Source organism: Protomyctophum bolini (assembly GCF_963924005.1).
Source record: "Protomyctophum bolini genome assembly, chromosome: 21".
NCBI classification, from domain to species: domain Eukaryota; kingdom Metazoa; phylum Chordata; class Actinopteri; order Myctophiformes; family Myctophidae; genus Protomyctophum; species Protomyctophum bolini.
Window position 1 is genome coordinate 28,879,238 of NC_137882.1, and position 24,488 is coordinate 28,903,725.

Consider the following 24,488-nt stretch of genomic DNA (forward strand, 5'->3'; position numbering starts at 1 on the left):
GTAGCTACGTATGCGTGTCCCCTGTGTCTGTCTGGCGAGAGACATGGCCAAAGCATTTCCAGGGGTCCACCCAGCCCAAAAAACGTTGAGAACCCTCATGTCCTAGTAAAGCCTATACCCTATACAGGTTTACCCATCCTCCTCACGTCGAAAATAAGTTTGCCCTAGCTGGACAAACTTTTTGTTTTGTCTCAAGAATCAAATGAAGAATGACGTCGGGACATTGTGTGCAGTGCTGTGTTTATACAAGTATAGCCGTGACGTGAAAACCAATTCTGTGAATGGAGGGGGGATTGCAGCAACCATGCACGCACCTGGCAGACACGTTTCACACTAGAGTGAAAAGACTCGAACACCCTCCAGACACGCTGGACACAGAGAGAATACATTGTTGTATTCTTCAGTCCGAGACACTGTCTGCCTTGAGTAGCCTATATAGGCCAAGGGTTGGGCAACTTTGACGATGGAGAGGGCCACTATGTTTCCACACTCACTCCAGAGGGCCACTATGTTTCCACACTCACTTCAGAGGGCCACAATATTTCCACACTCACTCCAGAGGGCCACAATATTTCCACACTCACTCCAGAGGGGCCACATTGCATTTGTATTACTGTTGTATAGCCGATCCACAAGCCTCAAAACGCGTCGCATTGCGACGCTGTAATTTAATTCAAATTAGTTTTTGCAACTTTTGAATTGGAATCCTGAAAGGTAACATTTCTATTTAATTTCAAATGCCTTCAATTATAGTTAATAGTTATGTTAACATTATGAACTAAACACAAACAAATTCGACATCAAAAATTGCATTTTAACCCATTAAGGCCGATTCTAAAAACGCCTTCTAAAGTCTGACCTAAGTTTTCTGGAAAAACTTAAAATATTTATATAGCATCATCACGTTAAGACGGATGCCTTCCTGTGCTGGCGCTGCCAACATGGACATCAAGCCGGTCACAAGCCGCCATGCCATGATCCAGTACCTGACCAAGTACGAGCCCCCTTCTGAGACGCTCGAGCACGTTACGGACAAGTTGCACAATCGCGACAAGCCGACAAACACTAGGTCGGGTTGCTCTGGGTCCGGTGATGCACTTGCCAAGGCTACTGGTTGGCTCTGTGGGGGATACATATGCATTGCATATGCCCATATATGGAGATCCTGATGATGTTACGAGCCATGGCCATATATGGAAGTGTGACGGACGCAAGATTTCATAGTAAATGCGACCTTCGGTCCCAACAAAGACTCAAAACTGACCATTGTCAATGGCTTTGCCAATGTTTGTATTTGCACAACCCCCAATAGCGTCTCTCAATAACACACTTGTGTGAAGTGAGGGGCGCCCACCGTGGCTGCCACATGAAGTCACTGCTTAGGGCTAACATTAAGAGTCCATAGATCGGTTGGCATGGCGATCAAATGACCATACCGTATATGGTAGACCAACGAGTATCGGCTTCATGGATTGGCCAAACGTGCCATGACGTTTCTGCCACTGTACCAGTGAAAGTGGTCGCACGCACAGGCCACTCCATTCTTCACCGAGTTTGAAATGTTTTGTTGTTCCGCGCATCTCAGAGACTCGTCCGGAAGGCGCCACGATGATGTTGTCGCCGTGGGAAACGATGTGTATTCCATCGGCGGCTACAGCGTCGTCGCAAAGGACACGAAGGACAGACGTCGTCAGATCCATGTCCTCGCCTTCAACACCGTGTCTCTGCGCTGGAGGACGCTGACCCCTCTGACCCCCGGGAGAGGAGAGGGTCACCGTGAGGCTCTGTCCAGGAGATGGAGATGCACAGCTGTGCTGATAGAGGGTACAGTCTACATCTGGGGAGGGAAGCCTGACTTTGACAACGTGCTTTATGCGTTCAATGTCGACGCCCACACATGGCTCAAACCCAGGGTTACCGGGACTGTTCCATATGAGAGGTGTGGCCACTCGGCATATGCCTTGGGGAAGGTCATCTTTTATGTAGGATGCCACATATTGACTACTGGCATCTACAAGTTGGACACCAGCACAATGGTCTGTTCTTTAATCAACACCCGAGGAAGTCCACTGCGACGTGGTCACTCTGCCACCATTATCGGGACAAAGATGTTTGTATTTGGGGACAGCGGGCTTTACAACAACCATTTTACAACCAGTGTGTTTGACACAGAGACCGACTCTTGGCTGAACACGTCCTCTGCACATCGTCTTCCAAAACTCCAGTTTCATTCAGCCTTCGCCTACAATGGAGAGCTGTACATATTTGGTCGCTCCAACCTGGTCGGTAGCGATGTTCTGAGGAGATTCAGTCCAGAGACCTTCTCCTGGAAGAAGGTTGGGAAGGTTGAGACAAGGTTGAGACACTGGCGTCCAGTGAAATCTCACGCTTGCATGGCGGGAGATCGAATTATCATATTTGCCAATAATGACCTGTTCATCTTGGACTCGAGTCCTAGACTGAAGACCTTCTGCAAGCTGGCAGTCATTCAGTACGATCTGGACCAGTCTGAACTTCCACACAACGTCAGGTGGGAACTGGCAGCAAGTGTAAAAACTGGACAAAGAGGGGCACCGCGGTGGCGCAGTCGGTAGCGCTGTCGCCTCACTGCTAGAAGGTCCTGGGTTTGAATCCCGCTGTGGGCGATGTGAGGTGAGGTGAGGTGAGGTTGGCGAAAGGTGAGGTGAGGTTGGCGAAAGGGCCTTTCTGTGTAGAGTTTGCATGTTCTCCCATGTGTCCCCCTACGCTCACAAAATGCACGGGGGCGCCTGATGGAGGGGAAATTAACTGGTTGTAATGTTTTCCTTCCATGCGCTACGTCCAACCGGGGAAACTCCCCCCTGTCGGGTGAAAAGAATCCGCTTGGACTCCTCGTGCATTGAAGGAAGCATGAGCTCAGTTCCAGCACCCGATATTGCGGTTTTTTGGCAATTGGTAAAAAAAATAAAACACACCAGTTATTAGGCACTAAATCCTTTAAACCCATTATTGACCTTAAACCGACCTTCAAACATACCGTAGTTATGTCACCAATAATAGTGGTCCCTTATTGGCCGAGGGCCAGTATTACAAAATTACAACAAAAAGTTAAAAAAAAAGTTTTTCAGAAAACTTAAAGCATGTTTTGTTTGTTGTGGAGTAAAAGTCCAATATATGGATCCGAGATGTAGTGGAGTAGAAGTAAAAGTATTAGCTATTGAAAAATAGCAGATCTACAAGCTCATTGCGCGCCACCGAGTGGTGCGCGACGAGCTTGTAGGTCTGCTATTTTTTGAAAGATTGTGAAAATATGTATTTCAGAAAACTGGAGGATTTAGAAGATTTATCTTTTTAATTTCGAGGTCAGGCCTAAATGGATTTAAGTGCAGTACTTATTAGTTACTTTACACCACTGATGAGTTGATTGAGAAGCGTTGTTGTTGCTCAACTCTTAGTGTCTCCTTCAGCCCAAACACCTAGGGACGTTTCAGCGCTTTAGCTGATGTCCAAACATGACTTCCTTCTGGAGGACAAACGCAAGCAACAAGCCTGTGTGACACGTGACATTTCCCCAGTTTGATAGAGCGTTGGAAGGGGGGGGCGGTGTGTGTGTGTGTGTGGAATGCCATCTTATTTTGCACATGTTACTAAATGTTTGCACATGTTACTAAATTAGTACAGTGTATATACATTGACCGGGGTCCCCCAGGGCGATGTACTTCGACCGTCTGCTCCTTTTTTGTCCCACTATTAAATCTCAAAAGTAGCAGTTCAGTCACACGAGAGAGACTCGGGAAAGGAGGTGGTTCGGGGGCATCTGGTTGGGATGCCTCTCGGGCGTCTCCCTATAGGGAGGTCCTCAATGCACGTCCCACTGGGAGGAGACCCCCTGGGGCAGACCAAGGCGCAGTTGGAGGAAACGCATCGACTCGCTGGCCTTGGAACGTCTCGGGATCATCCCCCCCCCCCCAGGAGGAAGTTACGAATGCTGCTCTGGAGAGCGAAGTCTGGAACACTCTGGTGGAGCTGTTGCCCCCCGCGACCCGACTACGGCTAAGCGGTTGAAGATGGATGGATGGAAGTAGCAGCTCTACAAGCTCAGAACAAACGCACTGTGATGCGTTATGCTTCGTTATATGACGGTGTCACACTCAATTGGCCAAGCATCTTGTGAACTTATAGATATCACACACACGCATGCACGCACACACGCACGCAGATGCATGAACGTTCCTCACTGGGAAAGGCACTGCAGTGCACGCCACAAACACACAAAACCACCACCATACAACTGCGCCTGCGCACACACACACACACGTGCACACAAGCGCATGCACACACCCAGCACCAGCAGTGTGTGTTGCAGCAGAGCAGACATACAGTGCACAGAAACAACACGCACACAAATAAGAAACACGCACATAAACAAACGTGACAGATGTCTGGAAGCTCCTTCTGTCGAGGATGCAGACAGAGAGTTGAACCCAAATGCAGAGTCACAACAGACAAGTAGTAGATAAGTAGATAATAAAGTATGTAATAAAGAAAGGCAGAATCTTGCACTGAATAAGCAGGTAGGAACCAGGCAAATCAAGAATGACATAATAGTCAAAACAGGAACAGGTAGCAGGACATCAATGACACCAGGTTATGAACCGACAATGAGTCCAGTCTTATAGGCAGCAGGTTGATTAGCAAAGGGTTCACAGGTGGGCTGATGAGAGAGTTGGACACAGGTGTGTAAGTGGGACTGCAGCGGTGGAAATGAATGTGGGAGTGTCCATGGTGGAGTCACAGACTGAGGGAGAGACAGACTGTGACACCTTCCAAACAAAACATCGTAATCTCTTGTGCCTCGCCTGGCAGGTTTGAATATGGAGCCGTTTGACACGGTGGGTGGCACACATTAACATTTAGTCTTTTGACTTTGAATGAGTCTATTCATTAGTTGCTTTGTCGGTTTGCAATGGCCCAGCGGCCTTGTATATGCAACACATATACACAACACATTTGATTTTGACATAACACAAAAACAGAAATAAAAATACATTTGCATAAATGGAGACATAAGGGCACAGAGCAATGTCCACAGAGTCCTGCGGGCAAAAACCTGATTAAATGGTTCAGATCTCCAAGCACGATTTCTGGTGCCTCTGGGTACTGTAGTTCATGCACACAGCCTGCAATGGTTTTTGCGGCTTGTATTACCGTGTAGCTCTTACTGGCCCTTTAGGGGCACATAAACGACAAAACGGTAGAATGCAACCAAATTCGCGGGGCAGATAAAAATGTCTTCTACATCCTGACAGTTTTCTGAAAAAGCTGTTTCTGTGTCAGTCGTTCTTCTATTTTTCAAAAATAGCAGATCTACAAGCTCATATGAGCGCTATTTAATCCCTGGTATCGTATTGATTTTGTTGTGTAAGGAGCGCACGTTGGCCAGAAGTTGAACGGTATAGACGGCAGCGGGGGGTCGGGTGAATCGCCTCCTTTAGGCGGTTCCGAATACCCGCTTTTTTCCCCCCTCGTTTCTCCCTTATTCTGCCTGAAGAAGGTCCGGAGGGACCGAAACGTTGCATTATTAAAAAAGAAAATATACTCTTACTCTACCGAGCAAATACACAGTGTGCAGGTGCATTCTATTGCTTTCATTGACGCCCACTGGCCTACGCACCTGACTGCATGCACCCGATTTCTAGGTGTGCGAAAGTCTTTTCCTACAAAATGTAATAAACTAAACGTAGGAAACACACAAAAAAAAAGGGACACCATAAAAGTGTGTCTGCGACTGTTTGGGAAGTGATTTAGACCTGTCGTTCTCAACCAGTGGTCCCTGAGGGTGGTAACCAAATGGACCCTTATAGATCTTTAACTCTTGAGAGCATGAAAATGAAACCAAATGGACAAATGCGGGTCCATTTGGTTTCATTTTACGCTCTCAAGAGTCACATTATTGTTAAACATCTGCATTACTTCATTTACAAGACGTGTCTACACAATTAGAGAATGTAGAAGAATTACATTGTCATTTTGATCGAACGATTGCCAAAAGCAAGGAATTGTAGACAAAATCTTATCCAACGACAACAAAATACTCTTTATAGTTTTGAGAGGCGAAATCTCATCAAATGGTGGTCCGTGGCTCAAATGCTGAATGAATAATGATGATATGAAAAGGGTTGAAAACCACTGATTTCAGACGTCCCAGACTAAATACAGTCTGAAGAACAAGCGCACGTTAAACACGCAGAGAACCATTAATCCTGCGTCTGCAGTCTTTAGTTGAGCCATGTAGTTGTGCCTGAAACAGGAGCATAATGACCGCCTGGGGGCTACAAGTTAACACAATCCAATCCACTAGTTGTCACTCAAACAACGGGTGGGCAACTTTGATGATGGAGAGAGAGGCCCACTATGTTTCCTCACTCACGCCGCTATAGTTCCACACTCACTCCAGAGGGCCACTATAGTTTAAAGTTTTACACTCACTCCAGAGGGTCACTATAGTTCCACAAGGTCCACACTCACTCCAGAGGGTCACTATATAGTTCCACACTCACTCCAGAGGGCCACTATGTTTCCACACTCACTCCAGAGGACCACTATGTTTCCAATGCACTCACTCCAGAGGACCACTATGTTTCCACACTCACTCCAGAGGACCACTATGTTTCCACACTCACTCCAGAGGACCACTATGTTTCCACACTCACTTGCATATACATCAAGCTGCCTCACGCTACAGAAACAGGACATACCGCACACGCATGCTCCTGAGTGACTATGGGCCGCATGGCTCTGGAAGCCTCCGTTCACATTGGCTACTTGCTTATCACATGGTGTATGTGTGTGTGTGTGTGTGTGTGTGTGTGTGTGTGTGTAGTGTTGCCTCGAAATCCTCCAGAGGTCAAGGTGAAGCTGGTGGAGAGCAGGTAAAATCTACAACTATGTAGCCGAGCCAACTTTCCCTTTCCAATATCCGAGTGATAATGAATGAAGATAATAAGGTCAGTTTGTGTAACAAAGAGGCCATTGCAGGCTCTGAGCCGAGCCTCTGAGCAGAGCCCCTGTCCCCCTTCCTTCTGGGGAAGGGGGACAGGGGAATGTGCCCTATACTGGTTGGCATTTGGAGGAGATTATGCAATCCTCCGTTTGCTCAACTGGTAAAAAATCCCTCGCTGTCAGCCACAGGTCCGGTGTTGATTTTGACAGCAAAATTTAGATTCGTAGTATTTTGAATTGTTTTTCATTTAGGTTTAGTCACATTTTTAGTCACCTGGAATGTTTTAGTGTTAGTGTAGTTTTAGTCGACTAAATGCCATATCATAAGATTCTAGTTGACTAAATCCACAGTTGATTTAGTCGACTAAAATGTATTCTTGCTGAAAATAGCCGATCAAGCTCACAACCTGCCGCGGCGCGGCGCGTTGTGAGGTTGTACATCTGCTCATGAATCGTGTTCTCAATGGTTCTTTGTAAAAAAATAGATTTTAATAATTGCTTCTAAAGTCTTCTGCCGTTAGCAATAAGGGGCTGCTGCAGCATAGGGCTTTGCCCCTACGGTCTCCCTGAAGACAGAGCGCACGATAATAAGGGTCCAACTTTCTACACAACGTGTCTACAAATGGCACTGCACCAGAATGCATGCTATAGTAGGGATGTACCGCGAGGACATATTTTGTCCGATATCGATATCCGAGATAATTAATTAAACCGATATAACCAATGTCGATATGATAATGATTTTGTCAAAAAAATTTTGTTTGTTTTTGTCTTATGAATACTGAATTTGAAAAAAAAGCAATGCCTCTTTATCCCAAAACTAGGGATGAAATGTTGGGGCGACTGAGGCTCAGGAGGTAGAGCAGGTCGTCCAATGATCCATGGGTCGGCGGTTCGAATCCCGGCTCCTCCTCCTGTCTACATGCCGAAGTGTCCTATAGGGCAAAACACTGAACGCCGCAATCGGTGTATGAATGTGTGTGTGAATGGGTGAATGTAATGCACAATCTATGTAAAGCGCCTTGGATAAAGGCACTATATAAATGCACCATTTACCATATTTATCCACAACATAGACAGCTTGAATATGTCATTTCAAAATGTTGCAACTTGTTGACTCTTTCGAAAAGCTCTTTTGCAGCCTAACAAGATAAAAAGACTTTGTCAGGCCTTTTAAAAGTCGACAGTCAGGCAGTCAACAATTCACCAGAGTGGACTTTCCTTCCAGCACCAATTAGCTGTTCCCTCTTGCCTTGCTGCTCGGCTTTGTGTGAAGCGATTATATGATGAAAGACTGAGCAAGAAGTGAATGGAGGAGGAAGAGTGGGAAAGAAAGGCTAGCCATTCTGACCCGAGATCAGATTCTAAAAATGTCTTCTACATCCTGACAGTTTTCTGAAAAGGCTATGTTTCTATGTCAGTCGTTCTTCGATTTTTCAAAACTAATAGACCTATAAAGCTAAGTAAGAATGACACGGGGAAGGACAGAAAGTGGCAAAGGGAATAATTTGATTGATTGTCTATCGGTTTATGTATTTTGACTGTGGAAATTATTTGTTTAGATTGTTTATTGTGGCTCAAGCAATGATTCTCAACCCATTTCATTTTCAAGTTTGACATGCATTGTCTACGGACCCCCATTTAATGGCAATTCTTTCTCTGGGAATTTATATTGTAAAATCAATGTTAATTTAACGGGTCGATTTGGTTCCATCTGTACACTCTCAGAGTTAAAGACCCAGAAGGGTCCATTATTTGGTTCCAAACTATCATTTAGCTGGCGACCCCCCCCCAAGGACCCATGGGGACCCCAATTTGGGAACCACTGGTGTAAAGTGACTAAGTGCATTTACTCAAAGTACTGCACACATGGAATAAAGCTAAATAAAATAGCGACCTTGTAGATCTGCTATTTTTTTTTTTACAAAATTGTGAAAATGTGGCGCAAATCTTTGAATATATATTCTTTCACAGCGAACGTTTTTAAGTTAACTCATATCTTTGCTTCTGGGGGGGGGGGGGTCGCTGGAAGAACATATTTTCAGATGGGGATCCACGGCCAAATACAGACCAATCTGGGGGTCCTTCACATGAAAACGGTTGAGAACCACGAAAATAATCATGTTTCAAAAAAACAAAAAAAAAAGGATAAGGACCGGCCATTGTGAGTACCGTTTTCCACCACTGGTTTGAGATGTGCAGAGAACAACAGCTTAAAGCACTCTGGTTCAGTGATGTCTTGTCAAACGCAACCTTTGACAAAACGCACAGCAAAGAGTGCAGGGCTCGGCCAGAGCAATTAACCCATTTTGACCCGACTTCGAGATTTAGAAAATGTCTTCTAAATTCGGACCGTTTTTCTGATAAACCTCATGTTTCTATATCAGTGGTGCTCACTATTCCATGTCAAGGACCCCCAGAAACTACATGTAATCGGCCGCCGACTCCCATCTGAGAATATGTAGTTCCAGGGACGCCCCCCAGAAGCAAAGATTTGAGTTAAAAACGTTCACTCTGAAAGAATATATATTCAATGATTTCAGGCACATTTTCACGATTTTTCAAAAATAGCAGACCTACAAGCTCGCAGCGCGCCACTCGGTGGCGCGTTATGAGCTTGTAGATCTGCTATTTTTCAAAAGATAAAGTATAACAAAGGGGTTCCCGCTCAGAATGGGTTAAGGAGGTGGGCAGGTGCCCCAAATTGGTGGACAGGAAAAAAGCAGCCGATGCTGTAAAAGTGCTGTAAATGCTGTCAGTGCTGTAAACGGTGGGAATCTCAAGTGGATCACTGGATGTACCGACTCTGACAACACAGAGATTGGGTTTATTTGCACTGCGTTACTAGTTCAGGTCCCAGAGTGTGAGAGCCCAGCTCAAGTTCTCATTACCGACTATACCAACCGAGTGCACTTTTACAGACTTTTATCTACACTGAAGAAAAGAAGAAGCACTACGTGGGTCCTTTATGTAGAGAAAACTGTAGACGGGTGCTCTTTGGAGAGGGTTTCATATAAGCAAAGCACAAGAGTTCTTAAAAAGTTCTAGACTTTGAGTCAATGTCACTGTGGAAGGAGATATAAGGTGGGCGAACTTAAAAGGCAGCTCTGTCCAGTTGAAGTAGAAAGAATCCTTTATTTCATATTAAAAAGGGTTAAAAACACGACCTATCTACACTGTTGGACAAACTTCTTTCAGAGCTTTGACGATACATGTAAAACGTTTTGCATGTCAAGTAGGGGTGTGTTCGATATGGTGATAAATATCGTCGACGGGACGATACAATGTCTCCACGATACGGCTTTTTTGTAGAGTTTCTATCACGATACATTCTCTGCGTCAGACGCAGTGAATGAAAGTTCTATGATGTGTGATTTGTACTTCTTTGTCATTTCTTGGGGTCTAGTAGGACTATAGTAAATAATAAAAAAATAAATCGCTATAGATTGTTGTAAAAAATACATATTTAGCCCCATGCTCGACTGCCCCCGCCCCCCCTGTCAAAAACAGCTAAAATCCCTAAAACGGAAGAAAGCAGCAAATGGAAAAAAAAATTACACTAATCCCTTCCCTAATAATAACAACCTAAAACATGAACCTTGTTTGGAAAAAAAACGAACGTTGTGCTTTAAGTTGTGACCAGAATGTTCTCTTCGACAGATGAGTAATAGTCAAGAGGATAATGGATATTAATAAAATCTGGGAATACATTTCTGAATACAAATGTGTGGTTTGTAAGGGTGTCTTTGTGATGAGTGTTTTCCATGCAAAACTAATGCTTGGAATGGTTTCAGAGTCATGAAAATGTCACATGCTACTTAAAAGCATAATAAAATGTTAGAACATTTTGCCTGTTGGCAAAACTAAAGCAGCTGTCAAAAACTCCCCTAGGGTGGTTGATTAGAAACCAACGTGGGACACATTTACAAACACACACTGGTGAAGGAAAAAAGTCTCGGTATAAGAAAAAGTATTCCCAGATAAGATTTGACATTATTCTGATAATATTCCCCCGACTATATAAGGCGGGGACCGAGAGGCTACACAGTTCACTGCATTTGGCAGCCAGACTGTAGCCATGCACTTAAATACATAATGACATGATGTTACTCTGAAGCAGTTCAGAGAGGTGGAGCGAGAGAGAGGGAGAGAGGGGGGGGGGGGGGGGAGGGGGGGGGGGGAGGGGGGCAGAGAATACAATAATAACCGTAGCACCTCAAACAAGTCATTTCCCAGGAGAGCCGCCCGCCCGCCCGCCCGCCTCACACATCACCGTCTCAGAGTTCCTGATGATAATGCACCTCACGCCTTTAATTCAGAGCAGCTCATGGCTGACAGGAATTAATTAACCAATCATGCGTACGTGTGTGTGTGTGTGTGTGTGTGTGTGTGTGTGTGTGTGTGTGCGCGCGCGTGCGTGCGTGTGCGTGTGTGTGTGTGTGTGTGTGTGTGTGTGTGTGTGTGTGTCTTGTCTTTGAAGATGAGAGAATAAGCCCACACACTCATCTGCTACAATGGAATGTATTGACAGCGTTTCGAGCCTAATAGGGATTCTGTAACTGAAAAACAAGTTTGCCGAAACCAAATAGCCGGAATATGATTATCATATATTATATATTGTTTATTTATTATTATTTTTTACCAGTTTTTGTACCATTGCTATATCATGGCCATGTTTGTTGTCATCATCATCATCATCATTTTTCGACCGCGGTCGAGATCATGTTGTATTACACAATGCCACACCAGTGACATTAAAGGCATAAACGGTCGTTAGTTTATTGCCATCCCCAGTTCCTGTTTACTGACGTGTCCCTATATAGCGATGACGTCAGGGAACGACAGTTCTCTACCTCTGGTCTGCTTTGAGGCAGGACTCCAGAGAGAAGAAGGGAAGATAGGACGTCATCATGATCAGCTCTGTATAGCAGTGGCCGGCGGCAAACTGTGTTCTTCTGGATCATACCAGTGAAGAAACACGGGGAAGGTTGCCATTACATTAGAGAAGTCGACGGGTGGCTCTTCCAAGAGAGATTTTGCGCTCCCATTAGAAGGTGGGTGTGAGTGCTAAGTGCCATCCAACCGTTCCTCTTATTTCTTTTAAAGTGTCCCTTTGTTGTAGAGCTGCATGATGGGTATACCATACCCTCATTTTCAACATTTTACTATGGCATTAATATAGTGTGGAAAAGGAAATAATAAAAAAGTCCCCCTCATTCTGTGTTGCCTAGAACTGTAGGTCTGAGAAAAACATAACATTATGAAGTACATCTTTGTGAGGTCACTGAGATGTACTTCATATTAAATGTTACAGATTTTTTTCAGACCTGTATTATTTCCACACAACAACTCTAAGGTAATCCATTCTGGATGGGAACCCCTTTTGGTGTTTTAACTAAGCATTATGTTTTACTTTAGCTTTTGAAAAATAGCAGATCTACAAGCTCATAGCGCGCCACTCGGTGGCGCGCTATGAGCTTGTAGATCTGCTATTTTTGGAAAATGGTGAAAATGCAGCACAAGTCTTTTAATATATATTCTTTTTAGTTTGACGTCAGGTCTAATGACATAGTAAAATGTTGGAGATGAGTGTTACTGTTATTCCCCGTAATGGCAAAAGACATGATTACATTTTGATGACATCATGATGATGGTGATGATGAAAGCTCTTCTCTTCAACGGGTCGAGCAACAGTTTGACTTTGACCCGATGACACAATTATTACACAATCCACCCCAAAGCCAAGAACAATATACGACACAGCACAGCACAAAAGGGACTAACTTCGTTTCGCTCCTATATGCCACCAAAATGTGGAACGCCCTACCAACAGTCATTAAGACATCCCTTGACTCCTTCAAAACTGCTCTCAAAGGGCACCTACGGACGGCTGCAATTCGAAACTGAATTGAACAAGGCGGACCCCCTTGTAAACAAGCGTAACGCTTTAGTGTACTGGGTCGTCCACTCACAGTTGACAGTTTTTGTACCGAGTTGTGCTTGAAATGTAGTACTGTAATTCTGCAAACTGTTAATACAAAACAACACACACCCCATGATGATGTAGCTCTGTGGAGTGCGGATAAGGGGGAAGAGGGGACTAACACATTGGTAAATGCATCAGTGCCAAATATGAATCCTATAGTGGCCATGCCAGTGTTGATACTATGACGAAAAATGTCCGTCGACTAACTTCTTTCCACTGACGAAAACTAAATGGAAACTAAATGAAAACTAAGCTATGGCTAAAACTAAGGCTAAAAATAAGGGACAATTTTGTCAACAAATAAAAACTAGACTAAAATGTTAGGAAGGGACTATAGTGAACAAGAGATCCAGTGTTAGTAAAAAGACACAAGTAATTTTACTGTAGATTTAGTCAACAAAACTCTTGTGATATTCAGCCGACTAAAACTAGACACTAAGACATTCCAGGGTGACTAAAAACTAAATGGAAAAACTATTCAAAAAGACTATGACAAAAACAAAAAATCTAAATGTGCTGTCGAGGATCAACACTGGGCCCATACTGGCACAGCAACACGCTGCCTCAGTGCCTAATGGATCCTAGTGGCCACGCTGGCACGGCAACAGCTACTCAAATTAGTTGTGCTTCCGTGGCCCGGGACAACAGGGCCGGCCCGGGATCAACCGCATGCCTAGCATTCTTCCAGCCACCCCTCGCCACCCCCTCCCCTCCCTCCCCTAGTCCCCTCATTACAACACTGACCTAGGCACAGCGGTGGAAAAACAAACAGCCACACAGGTATTTCCTCTAGTATGAATGAAGGGTTGAGGTGAAATGAGGTGTATATGAGGTGACTGACTGAAAAAATCACGTCGTTCTGTAATAAACCTGGATTCAGATTAATGTGGTCAAAAAAGCCACACAGTATGAAGGCCTATATAGAAACGTTTTGTTTAGTGAAACTTTCTTTCTGTTCTTCTTGGTCAGTCTTTTGCTTTAGATCCTTTTTCATTTACTCAAAAAGAGGGTAGAAGTTATGCAGGAATGCCTACTAAGTGGGAAAAAACTACTTTCTGGCCTTGAAAGCCCATACGTCCAAACAGAAAAGTCCTGTCTGATTGCATTAAACAACATTAAAACAATGTTAAACTCACTTTGCATGTTGCTTTGCCACTCGACGTGCCATTCACTTTAAGCATGCGTGTATACCCTCTATACTATCAGTTTAGTTAAATCAATATTATAGTAGTTTTGTTTTGTTCTGAAACATTTGCTACTGTTCAAATATTGTACTGATAACGGGTCGCTATTATATACCTCACTTGGATTTTCTTTTCAAATTGTCCGATGTTGCATTCGTTTTTGTAAAACTAAATGCTCGACAATGCGTCACTACATTGTTTTTTGAAAATGTGCTTTATAAATAAAAGTGAATTGATTTGATATCTGAAACGAGTACACCCTGGTGACAAGCTGCTCCGCTGAGAGCGGTACAAATCTGTATTTGTTTTGCAGAGACATTGAGTGATGAATACGTTCGGTTCGTCCCTGGAGAGAAAATTGCTCTGCCGTAAGTGCTTCCTTCAGAAGCCATACAGTGAATGCATGGCAGGCAGCCCACGTATTCATTGATGCCGGATGCAAGGCAAGGACACCAATCTCCACTCCATATTATCAGAATACCGGTATTCTGGGAATACATTTCGGAGTCGTATAAAGAATGTTCTTCTTGTTGTTGTTTGTAAAAGGTGTCTACTAACACATCCCACATTGGTTTCTATTCAACCACCCCATAGGGGAGTTTTTTAACAGCTGTTGAAAGTTGGAGTACCATCAACAACCAATATAAAAAAAGGCAAAATGTTCTAAATTTCATTATGTTTTTAAGTACTAGCATGTGACGTGTCAAACTAGGGGTTTTTCATGATTCTGAATCCATTCCAAGCATTAGTTTTGCATGACAAATACTCCTTGGGCTAAAGACATAGCCGTCATCACAAATGCGATGAGGTCAGCACATTTGGCTATGGTTGAACTTAGCCCAAGGAGTGTTTTTCGTGCAAAACTAATGCTTGGTTGTCTTTCTTTGATTTTCTGCATTTTTTTCCCTGCTTACTGATGCATGTGTCCCTAGCGATGACATCAGAGAGCGACAGTTCTGGTCTGCTTAGAGGCAGGATTCCAGAGAAGAAGGGAAGATATAACCTCATGATGTCAGCTCTGTATAGGAGTGGCCCCGGCAAACTGTGTTCTTCGGACTAGTGAAGAAACACGGGGAAGGTTGCCATTACATTAGAGAAGTCGACGGGTGGCTCTTCCAAGAGAGATTTTGCGCTCTCATTAGAAGGCGGGTGTGAGTGCCATCCAACCGTTTCTCTGAAGGTCATCAATTGAAAGTGTCCATGTCTCGGAGCCATGGAGTGGAATCATTTCTATGAATGAGTCATAGCGACATGAATGTGTTCTGCTCCTGGTCAGAAATATTACTATGGCTAGTAATATAATATTACAATAGCTAAAGTATAACATAATGTTTAAAACACCAAAAGGGGTTCCCATCCCAAAATGGATTAAGAGAAGCACATCACAACAGATCAGACCCTCCTCAGGATTGGACACCCCTTTTGGTGTTTTAAGCATTATGTTATCCTTTAGCTACTGAAAAATAGCAGATCTACAAGCTCATAGATCTGCTATTTTTTTTGAAAAATCGTGAAAATGTGGTGCAAATCTTTCAATATATATTCTTTCATAGCGGCAAAAAGTGTAACGCATAAACCTGTGGCCTGTACTTTGTAGAATGATTGTTACCATAGGTGCGCGTTTGATGAGTGTTGCGTAGAGTGGCCCTACACCTCATAATGGGCAAAAGAGGTGGCTGAATATTCAAAGATTTCCGACAAATTTTCACGATTCTTTCAGAGCAGACCTACAAGGCAAGCCGATATGCCCGAGTAATGCGTTTTATATTAACTGTACAATATGTGAAGACATTGAGGGCAGGATAAGGGGCAGCCTAGAGACCCAAGGCAGAGTGTACTTTATGAATAGTGTGGGAGTAGCACTCAAACTAGAGAGGATTCACAGAGGATTTAGACCAGCAGTTGTACCAGGCAGTAGACACTATGGCCCTCATTTATCAATCGAGTGTAAAATCTGCCACAGATTGGAGTGCAGGTTTCGTAGTACACCCACGTCGCCACGGCATTTATAAAGTGATCGCAAACAGCTGATCCTGAATTTCGTTCTGACGTTAATAAACGTGACGGCTGAAATATATCTGGCACGCCCTATGAAATCAAGCCTCGCCGTCGTTTTTGCGACAGGAACAACTGCAATACGTTTCCTGTAACCATGGTTACAGGAAAAGGTTACACCCCCCTCTCTCATACACACACACAGACGAACGCACGCACACGCAACTTGTTTTGTTGTATCTTAAATAAATGAACCTGCATGAATTAAATAAAGCTGTCTGTTTCTCCTCTCGCTTCGCTTCCCTTGCTGCCCGCCTCACCCCCCCCCACACGCACTCACATATCGCAATTTGCAAGCAACTTTCACTGTGTGTTGTTAGTTGTATATTAAATTATTAAAGTCTTTTTAATTTAATATACAACAAGATATATTAGTGAACGGAAACCTGAACCTGTGAACCATGAATTAAATAACAAATAGGCACACACACGCTGCTGTTTTGCATATAGTGCTCCTCCTGTCCTGTCCTGTCTGTCTGTCTCTCTCTATCACTGTGGTCCGTCCGTGACCATTGACCAACTGACCATGCACGTTCGACAGTCTATTTAGATTGCCTCGCAGTCGCTAGTCGCTGTCAACTGTCAATATATGAATGTGAAGCGGCCAAAACCGTAGCCTCATGTGGCTGCATGGCACTGGTGGTGGTGGTGGTGGTGGTGGGCTGGCTGGGTAGCCTATACTATCTCCTATGCTGTTCCCACTTGCGCTGGCACGGTAGGCTACATTTGGCATTCGAGCGACGCGTCGGGTTTATTAAACGAGGAGGAGATTGCACATACCGTAACTCCATCGGCCTGCTGTAGATTAGGCTACAGTATAGGCTACCCACGTTAATTGGGACTCTCAGTCATGGAAATATTTCAGCACAGACAGCCCAAATCCTTGCATGTATGCGCTCATGCAAAACACTGTTTAAATGGCTTAAGCATCCAACTTGCAACATTGTTTTGAATAGCGCAATTTTATCTCCTACTAATTTCATAATGACACAAAGACACATCGTTGACTTTTTTACATGTATTCCATATACATACCTGTAGGCCCTACAGTTTTATCTAAACATTTTAGGAGTGAATACATATATGTTTAGATGCCTGTGACAGCCTCTCAGCTGGTCAAACAATGCTGCTCCGCTGTTCTACGACAGAAAAACAGGTGAGGACAAATCGTACGCCAGCTGCCGACCAGACGTGAGTTTTGAACTTTGTCAAGTTCAATTTCAAGCTTTGCCGGAAATGGTAAATGCCGAAAATGTCGGTAATTTCGGCGTGCACCCATATTTTGGCGTACGCACGGTTGATAAATGAGGGCCTATAACACTAACCTCAAAGTAGTTTATATGGGAACTCTATGGGAACACAGAGCAGCAGTCGTACCCAGACAGACAGCAGAGAGCTCTAGGGCTCAGAGTATAGCAGTACTTGTGCGCAAAGGCACAAGTTGGCATCTCGAGAGTGCATTTCTAGTTCATGATTGCTTTGTCCCTGTGTCCAATGGACCTGCATCTGAACGAAGTGGATGTGTGGATGACTTTCTTTGGAACGTGCCCAGAATATAAATCCTCGTGTAGGTGTTATCGTGTTGGTAATTTGGTATATCCTTATTAACCTCAGACCCCCAAACTTCAATGATGTCTGTTCCACCAAAGCCAACTACTATAGGCTGAATGAGAAAATGAAGCCAGGCACCATGATAAAATCTGCAAATCAGCACAGAAGAATTATCGGCATGGTATTACTTTAATTACCATTATAATAACATCCCATGATCCCACAATAAAACTCTTATTTGCCAAGCCACAGCTCGCAGTCTGTGCGTGCGTGCGCGTGCGTACGTGTATGGAATAAAGCAAAATAAAAATCTCAACACTGAAAATGTAAATGATGTTGGTATGTCCATAGACCATATTATGTTTCTGGAAGATGCTTCTAAACTTAGTTTGATCACTTAGTTCAAATACTCTTTTCTTTTTTTTTTTTTATATATTTTTTATCCCACGATTTTGTAACCCATTTTTCGCCCCTGTGTCAATCATCTACTGTGATCCTGGGCTCTACACACCCTCCGCCAACCTGGGGAGAGCAACGGACTTAACTCATGCTTCCTTCATGCTTGAGTGTCCAAGTTGCTCCTTTACACCTGACAGGGGGGAGTTTCCCTGGTTGGACGTAGCGCGTGAAAGGAACACGTTATTCCAACGGGTTCCTTTCCCCTCCATCAGGCGCCCCGGCTGGCCAGGGGGAGGCAGTTTAGAGACCAGGATTACTGCATGTTTTTGTGAGGGTACCTACCCTAGGGGACACGGGGAGAACATGCAAACTCCACACAGAAAGGCCCTTTCGCCGACCCCGCCTTCGGGTATGGGCACTGATGACGCGGAGGAGGAAACACGCCGCCAGCACCCACAGTGCCCCGAGCGGGAATCGAACCCAGGACCTTCTAGCTGTGAGGCGACAGCACTACCAACTGTGCCACCGTGCCCCTCAAATACTCTTTTCTAATATACTTATCTTAAAATATAGCTAATGACCGAAAATAGCCAATCTACAAGCTCACAACACGTCGCAGCGCGACATGTTGTGATCTTGTAGATCTGCTATTTTCGGTGCTATGGAATCCAAATAACTGAAATCAGTCGTGAATTGAACCTTCGACCAGAACATTCATTCACTGACTTCAAGCTGGCTCCGTGACGCGTAAAAAAAACGCACAACGATATTCGTCTTACGGTAACGCGGCAATACACAAAGTAACTACAAACCCAATGCAGAAAGGTGTACAGCTTATTTTGTCTTCATATCACTCTTTCCGATGACATCAATGCCACTCATCTCGTACCATATACCCACAAACCCACGGGTCCATGCGTTTGTTCCAACGGACCAACAGTCCGACAGGTAATATTATGACACGCGACACAAGTGTAATGCATTATCGTGGCGCGGTACCCATTATGCATACCGTCAATAAATACTCCATAATAATAATGAATTGCATTTTTATAGTGCTCAAAGCCCAATTTACAAATGGTTCATTCATTCATACAGTCGAACAGTCCACGCCGGCGTCCTCACTTCCCACATTCACACACCAACGGTGGCGAGCTCACACACCGACCGACTCATTGGAGGCAACGTAGGGTTCAGTGTCTTGCCCACGGACACTTCGTCATGTGGACAGGAGGAGGAGGAGCCGGGATTCGAACCTCCGACCCAGGGATCATTGGACGACCTGGCCTGCTCTGCCTCCTGAGCCACAAGCCCGCCCCACTTCAATCAATCTATATCAAACCCTACCCAAAACAGCACGCGGACGCCACAGGTGATTCTTTTAACCCGCCACACCACAGGTTAGTTTAAACCCGCAGCATGTGTCGGGAGCCACGGGTGGTTTTTAACCCCAGTTTTAACCCGCAGCGACGGTGTTTTTTCCGACTAATGACCGTAGGACTGTTGTGTATTGTCTCTATAGCCAACGTATGCACCCTGAACGACAAACCCGCAGCACAGCACACCACCAAACCTACTGCTGCACATTAAAACGCTAATAACATACTAATGGTAGAAATAATAACGATGATCAATCAGTGTAATGGTTTACATGAGGACACAGGGCTGTGTGAGTAATAGTACAGAGAGTAGAGACGAGCATATGTGGGGCTGGCGACATGTTTGCACATTATCACACACACACCACCACACCTCTCCTCATGTGCACCAGCACTCAAGGGATACAATGATGAAAAAGGCAGTGTTCGACAAATCAAACGAAGCAAGTACACCCCCCGGCCCCCCCCCCCCACACACACACACACACACACACGCACACAAACCAACAGACGACGTAAATTAACAGAGAATATCTAAACGGGGGCTTATTGTTTTGTGGTTTAAAGGAGGGGACGGGGGTCGCTTTCTTTCTTTCTCATCACATCACATGCCGCCTGCCTGCAGCCCCGAGACAAAGAAAGACCACAGCTTCCCCATTCTGTTGGGCTTCTGTGTGTGTGTGTGTGTGTGTGTGTGTGTGTGTGTGGACTGAGAACGTCAAATCACTGCAAAACGAGGGACACGCATCATGGACATCATTGGACTTGGACACACACACACACACACACACACGAGAATGGAATGTAATTATTCATTTTTTTGCCAATGAGTTACACACAGTTCTGTGTGAGGTGTTTGTTGGCAGCTGGCCAACCTGTCAAGAAGAAAAGCGTACCTATGCATGCGTGTGTCTGTCAGTGTGTAATTGCGAACGCAGTGAGCACTTACTATGAGACCTAGCAGATCATGTCTGTCTGTCTGTCTGTCTGTCTGTCCCGCTTTTGTGCCCATATATGGAGCTGAGTGATTTGTGTCACCATGACTCAGCCATAACCATATAAGGAGTCCCCAAAGCAGCTATACGTCCAAAACCCAAATATGTACGAGCTGCGTTCGCTTCCCGCGTTTGCGCGTCTTACTGGTATCTGTGTTATGTGCATATACTATTAAACAACGCAATGCAAGGGTTTGCACTTTGCAGGTGACACATATCAAGCATTGTCAAGACGTCGGTGTGATGCTTTGTTCTGTGTTTAAACCAAAAAGTAACAGGCTGCCTGCTAGAGGAAATGAGCTAGCTATATAGCCCCCGTGGTAGCCTGGGATCAGAGCACACAGCCACAGGGCAGCGTGCGTACAGCCATGGAGCTGAACAACCAACCCCGCTGAGAAGAAAGGAGAGGAAAGGCTGTGTTTTTGGACTAGCATATAGAATGTGTTTTCTATCAGCTCGCATTGGAGAAAACTGTCAGTCGGACACACTGAGGCAACTTCACAGTCATGCACACTACCACCACGCACGGCACAAAGCATTGGTGAGGAGGGGCAAGAAATAAGAGAAAATAAACAAGAGACTTTTCTGGGTTTTTTTGCAGAAGTAGGTTTAGTTTCGTGCAGAGCACAGCAACTCCAAGACAGGAAATGGTCGGGGGAAAAAAGGGCAGGTTTAAATAGCGGGTATAGAGAACTCAGACAGGAAGACTTGAAAGAATGAGAAACATTCAGCGCCGGAGGGCAGTCTGTGTGTGTGTGTGTGTGTGTGTGTGTGTGTGTGTGTGTGTGTGTGTGTGTGTGTGTGTGTGTGTGTGTGTGTGTAGGTGTGTGTGTGCAGGTGTGTGTGTGCAGGTGTGTGTGTGTGTGTGTGTGTGTGTGTGTGTGTGTGTGTCTCTTCCAAATCCCAGTCCAAAAAGCTGGGTTCAACTTCAGAGGTAAATGAATTAATAACTCAAAGCAAATAACAGCAGAAGCGAGGCAAGGATGATGCTGCCAAAAAACTTTTTTGGATTCGCTCCACTGCCTCTCAAAGTCCCCAAGGACCCCAGCAGTCGTAAGTCAGAAGTACAGTATAGTTATGATAGCGTCACAATTATTTTAACCACTTCTTTATCCATGTATATATAGGCTACATTGGCTATTCAAAAATAGCAGATGTATACAAGCTCGCACAGCAACATTTTTTCTTCTCTTCTGGCTCTCTCTCTCTGGCTGGCACAAAACAATTTCAGATGTGTGTGTGTGTGTGTGTGTGGGGGGGGGGTGTCCATGGCCAAATACATATCAATTTGGGCACTAAAAAAGTTTAAGGACCAACCAGTGATTTTTTTACTCAACCAGGAGGGGGGGGAGTGAGTGAGTGGAGAGAGACCCCCCCCCCCCCCCGTCAAAAATTAATTCCATTTTAAAAAGTGCCAAATGTCCCTGAAAAAAACAGCAGCTATCCCCACTTGCCCTGTCGGCCACACGGGACCTTCACATGTTGTTTTCAAGCTCTCTCTCTCTCTCTCTCTCTCTCTCTGTTTTTTGGGGAGGTTCAAATATGTTTGCTCTGCTGCTAGACAGACTAGACACAGTTTTCCTCATATACTAGACTAGATAGAGTTCCTGTCCTTATGAAAGAAAGGAACGGGTCGGCACGGCACGGTCGGGTCGCCCCCCCGGGTTCGGGTTCGGACAGCCAGCGCGAGCGACCGACCTGCGCCATCTTTGAGAGAGAGAGAGAGAGAGAGAGAGAGAGAGAGAGAGACTCAGAGAGACTCAGAGAGAGAGAGAGAGAGACTGAAACAAAGAGGAGGAGAGCAGAGGAGGGGCTCGAACCGCTGCCTTTAATAACTTCACACACAACAACAACAACGAAACAGAACAAAGGCAAAACAAACAACAACACGGAAGGAAGCCGTGTTTGTTTGTTTTGTTTGTTTGTTGTCTCTGGTTCTTACCGTTAGTTCCATGTATGCTCGTTCCCAGTAGTAGTAAGAGCGCGAGGCAACACGGTATCGCATCCATCGTGGCTTTTTTGTCCCTTTCCTCTCTCTCTCTCTCTCGGTTGTTAGTCCACACACTGACTGCACACACTACTACGATTACACACTGACTGGACCTCCCTCTACCTCCCCCTCTCTCTCTCTTCTCTATCTCTCTCTCTCTCTCTCCCTCTGTGTATGCCTCTCTCTCTCTCTCTCTCTCTCCCCCTCTGTGTATGCCTCTCTCTCTCCCTCTGTGTATGCTTCCCTCTCTCTCTCTCTCTCTCTCTCTCTCTCTCCCCCTCTCCCTCTGTGTATTTCTCTCTCTCTCTTTCTCTCTCTCTCTCTCCCCCTCTGTGTATGTCTCTCTCTCTCTCTCTCTCTCTCAGACAGTGGTGGCTGAGTCAGTGTGGGGAGAGACAGATGCGCGGCCATTGGCTGGGAGCTCCACCACGCCCCGCCCACGGTGGCCCCGCCTCCACGGTGGCGTGTGTGTGTGTGTGTGTGTGTGTGTGTGTGTGTGTGTGTGCAACTGCAAACCGCTGTCTGGATATAAACAGGCTGTTGCTACCATAGACTGGTTTAAAACAGCGTTGTAATAATAGGCACGTCTTGATTTTACCACCGATATATCATATCTGGTCTTCATTTAGTTGTTTCTATTATTTCACTCCCGTTGATTGATTGATTGATTGATTGAACAAATTAATTTCACAGTTTGTAGAATGGGTACATACAATAGGTCAATACAAAAACTGCTACTTTTGAGGATAGAACCAGCTGGGTCCTCCATTTTCAATTCATCAGAACATTTAATGACAGGGATGCTCCGATACAGACATGGCTGATTCCGAAATTTGAAAATTTCGGATAAAATGATGTCCACAATTCCATCCATGCTGTTTGATTGATTGAAATATGTATTAACAGTTTGCAGTACATTTCAAGAACAAACTAAATATAAAGACTGAACTGTGAGTGGACGACCCAATTAAGCATTACACTTGTTTACAAGAGGGTTCACCTTGTTCAATTCATCAAAACATTTAGAGACGTACGAACAGATAACATGCAGGCAAACTTATCGGAAGCATCTCTATGACGTACAATACAAATCATATATACAGTTTAAAAAAGGGAAAAACATGTACAGTATGGAACGGAGAAATGGGGGAACTTTTTTTTTTTACAGGGGCCATCAAATTGCAGCCACCCGTAGGTGCTCTTTGAGAGCGGTTCCAAAGGAGTGTAGGGATTCACATTTATTTTTTCACATTTAAAGACCTAGCAAAATGAAATACTTAATAATTTGTCACACTTTTAGACCACACCTGTGGTCATCATATGGGCAAAGCTAACAATGGGTGCCAAAAAAATGGGAACCTTTTAATTTTTGTGTATGTTTATATAAAGAATTCACACCCGTGTGAACCGAGTGGTGCAACTCCCCTCCCCCCTCCTCTCTCTCTCTCTCTCTCTATCTCATTAGCAGGCAACAGTGCAGCACTCTCTCTCTCTCTCTCTCTCTGTTTCTGGCAAACAGCTCCCCTACTGGTACTCATTATGGTGCTCATACATGCATACATGAACACATAAATGAACACAGGCGGACACTCCGAACTTGAACTACACGTGGTTTGTTGAACTCCCTCTGGTGTTGTGATTGTTGACATTGAAGGGACATTTCACCGCAGGAAGAATGCAGTAACTCAATGTTAATAGAATTTGTAGTAGATAACGGTAGCGCAATTTGAACCCTATACGGCCAGAAAAATAATGAAGTCTGTGTGACGTGTGTTTGTCTAGGGGGTTTGTCTGGATTGCTGAATTCCTATACAATGCCCATAATGCTTTAGTGCACTTCCGAGGCTGCATGGCGGTGTGACTTTGTAGTTCAGGAAGGAAGTCAGACCAAATTCTCATGACAGGTTTTTTGGTCATGAACATGAGATCATGACTAAAATTACTTAAAAAAAAAAAAAACATATTACA

The 24,488-nt window shown here is 44.6% G+C and overlaps 1 protein-coding gene across 1 annotated transcript in view; it reads right to left on the reverse strand.

Annotated features, from left to right (window-relative positions):
- tgfbr1b (transforming growth factor, beta receptor 1 b) overlaps window positions 1-22,743 on the reverse strand; it is a 99,553-nt gene extending 76,810 nt beyond the window's left edge. Inside the window, exon 1 of the mRNA XM_080794294.1 lies at window positions 22,473-22,743. Coding sequence (XP_080650420.1) covers window positions 22,473-22,539 — 67 coding nt within the window. The 5' untranslated portion in view covers window positions 22,540-22,743. The remainder of the gene's footprint in view (window positions 1-22,472) is intronic.
- Between the last annotated feature and the right edge of the window lie 1,745 nt (window positions 22,744-24,488).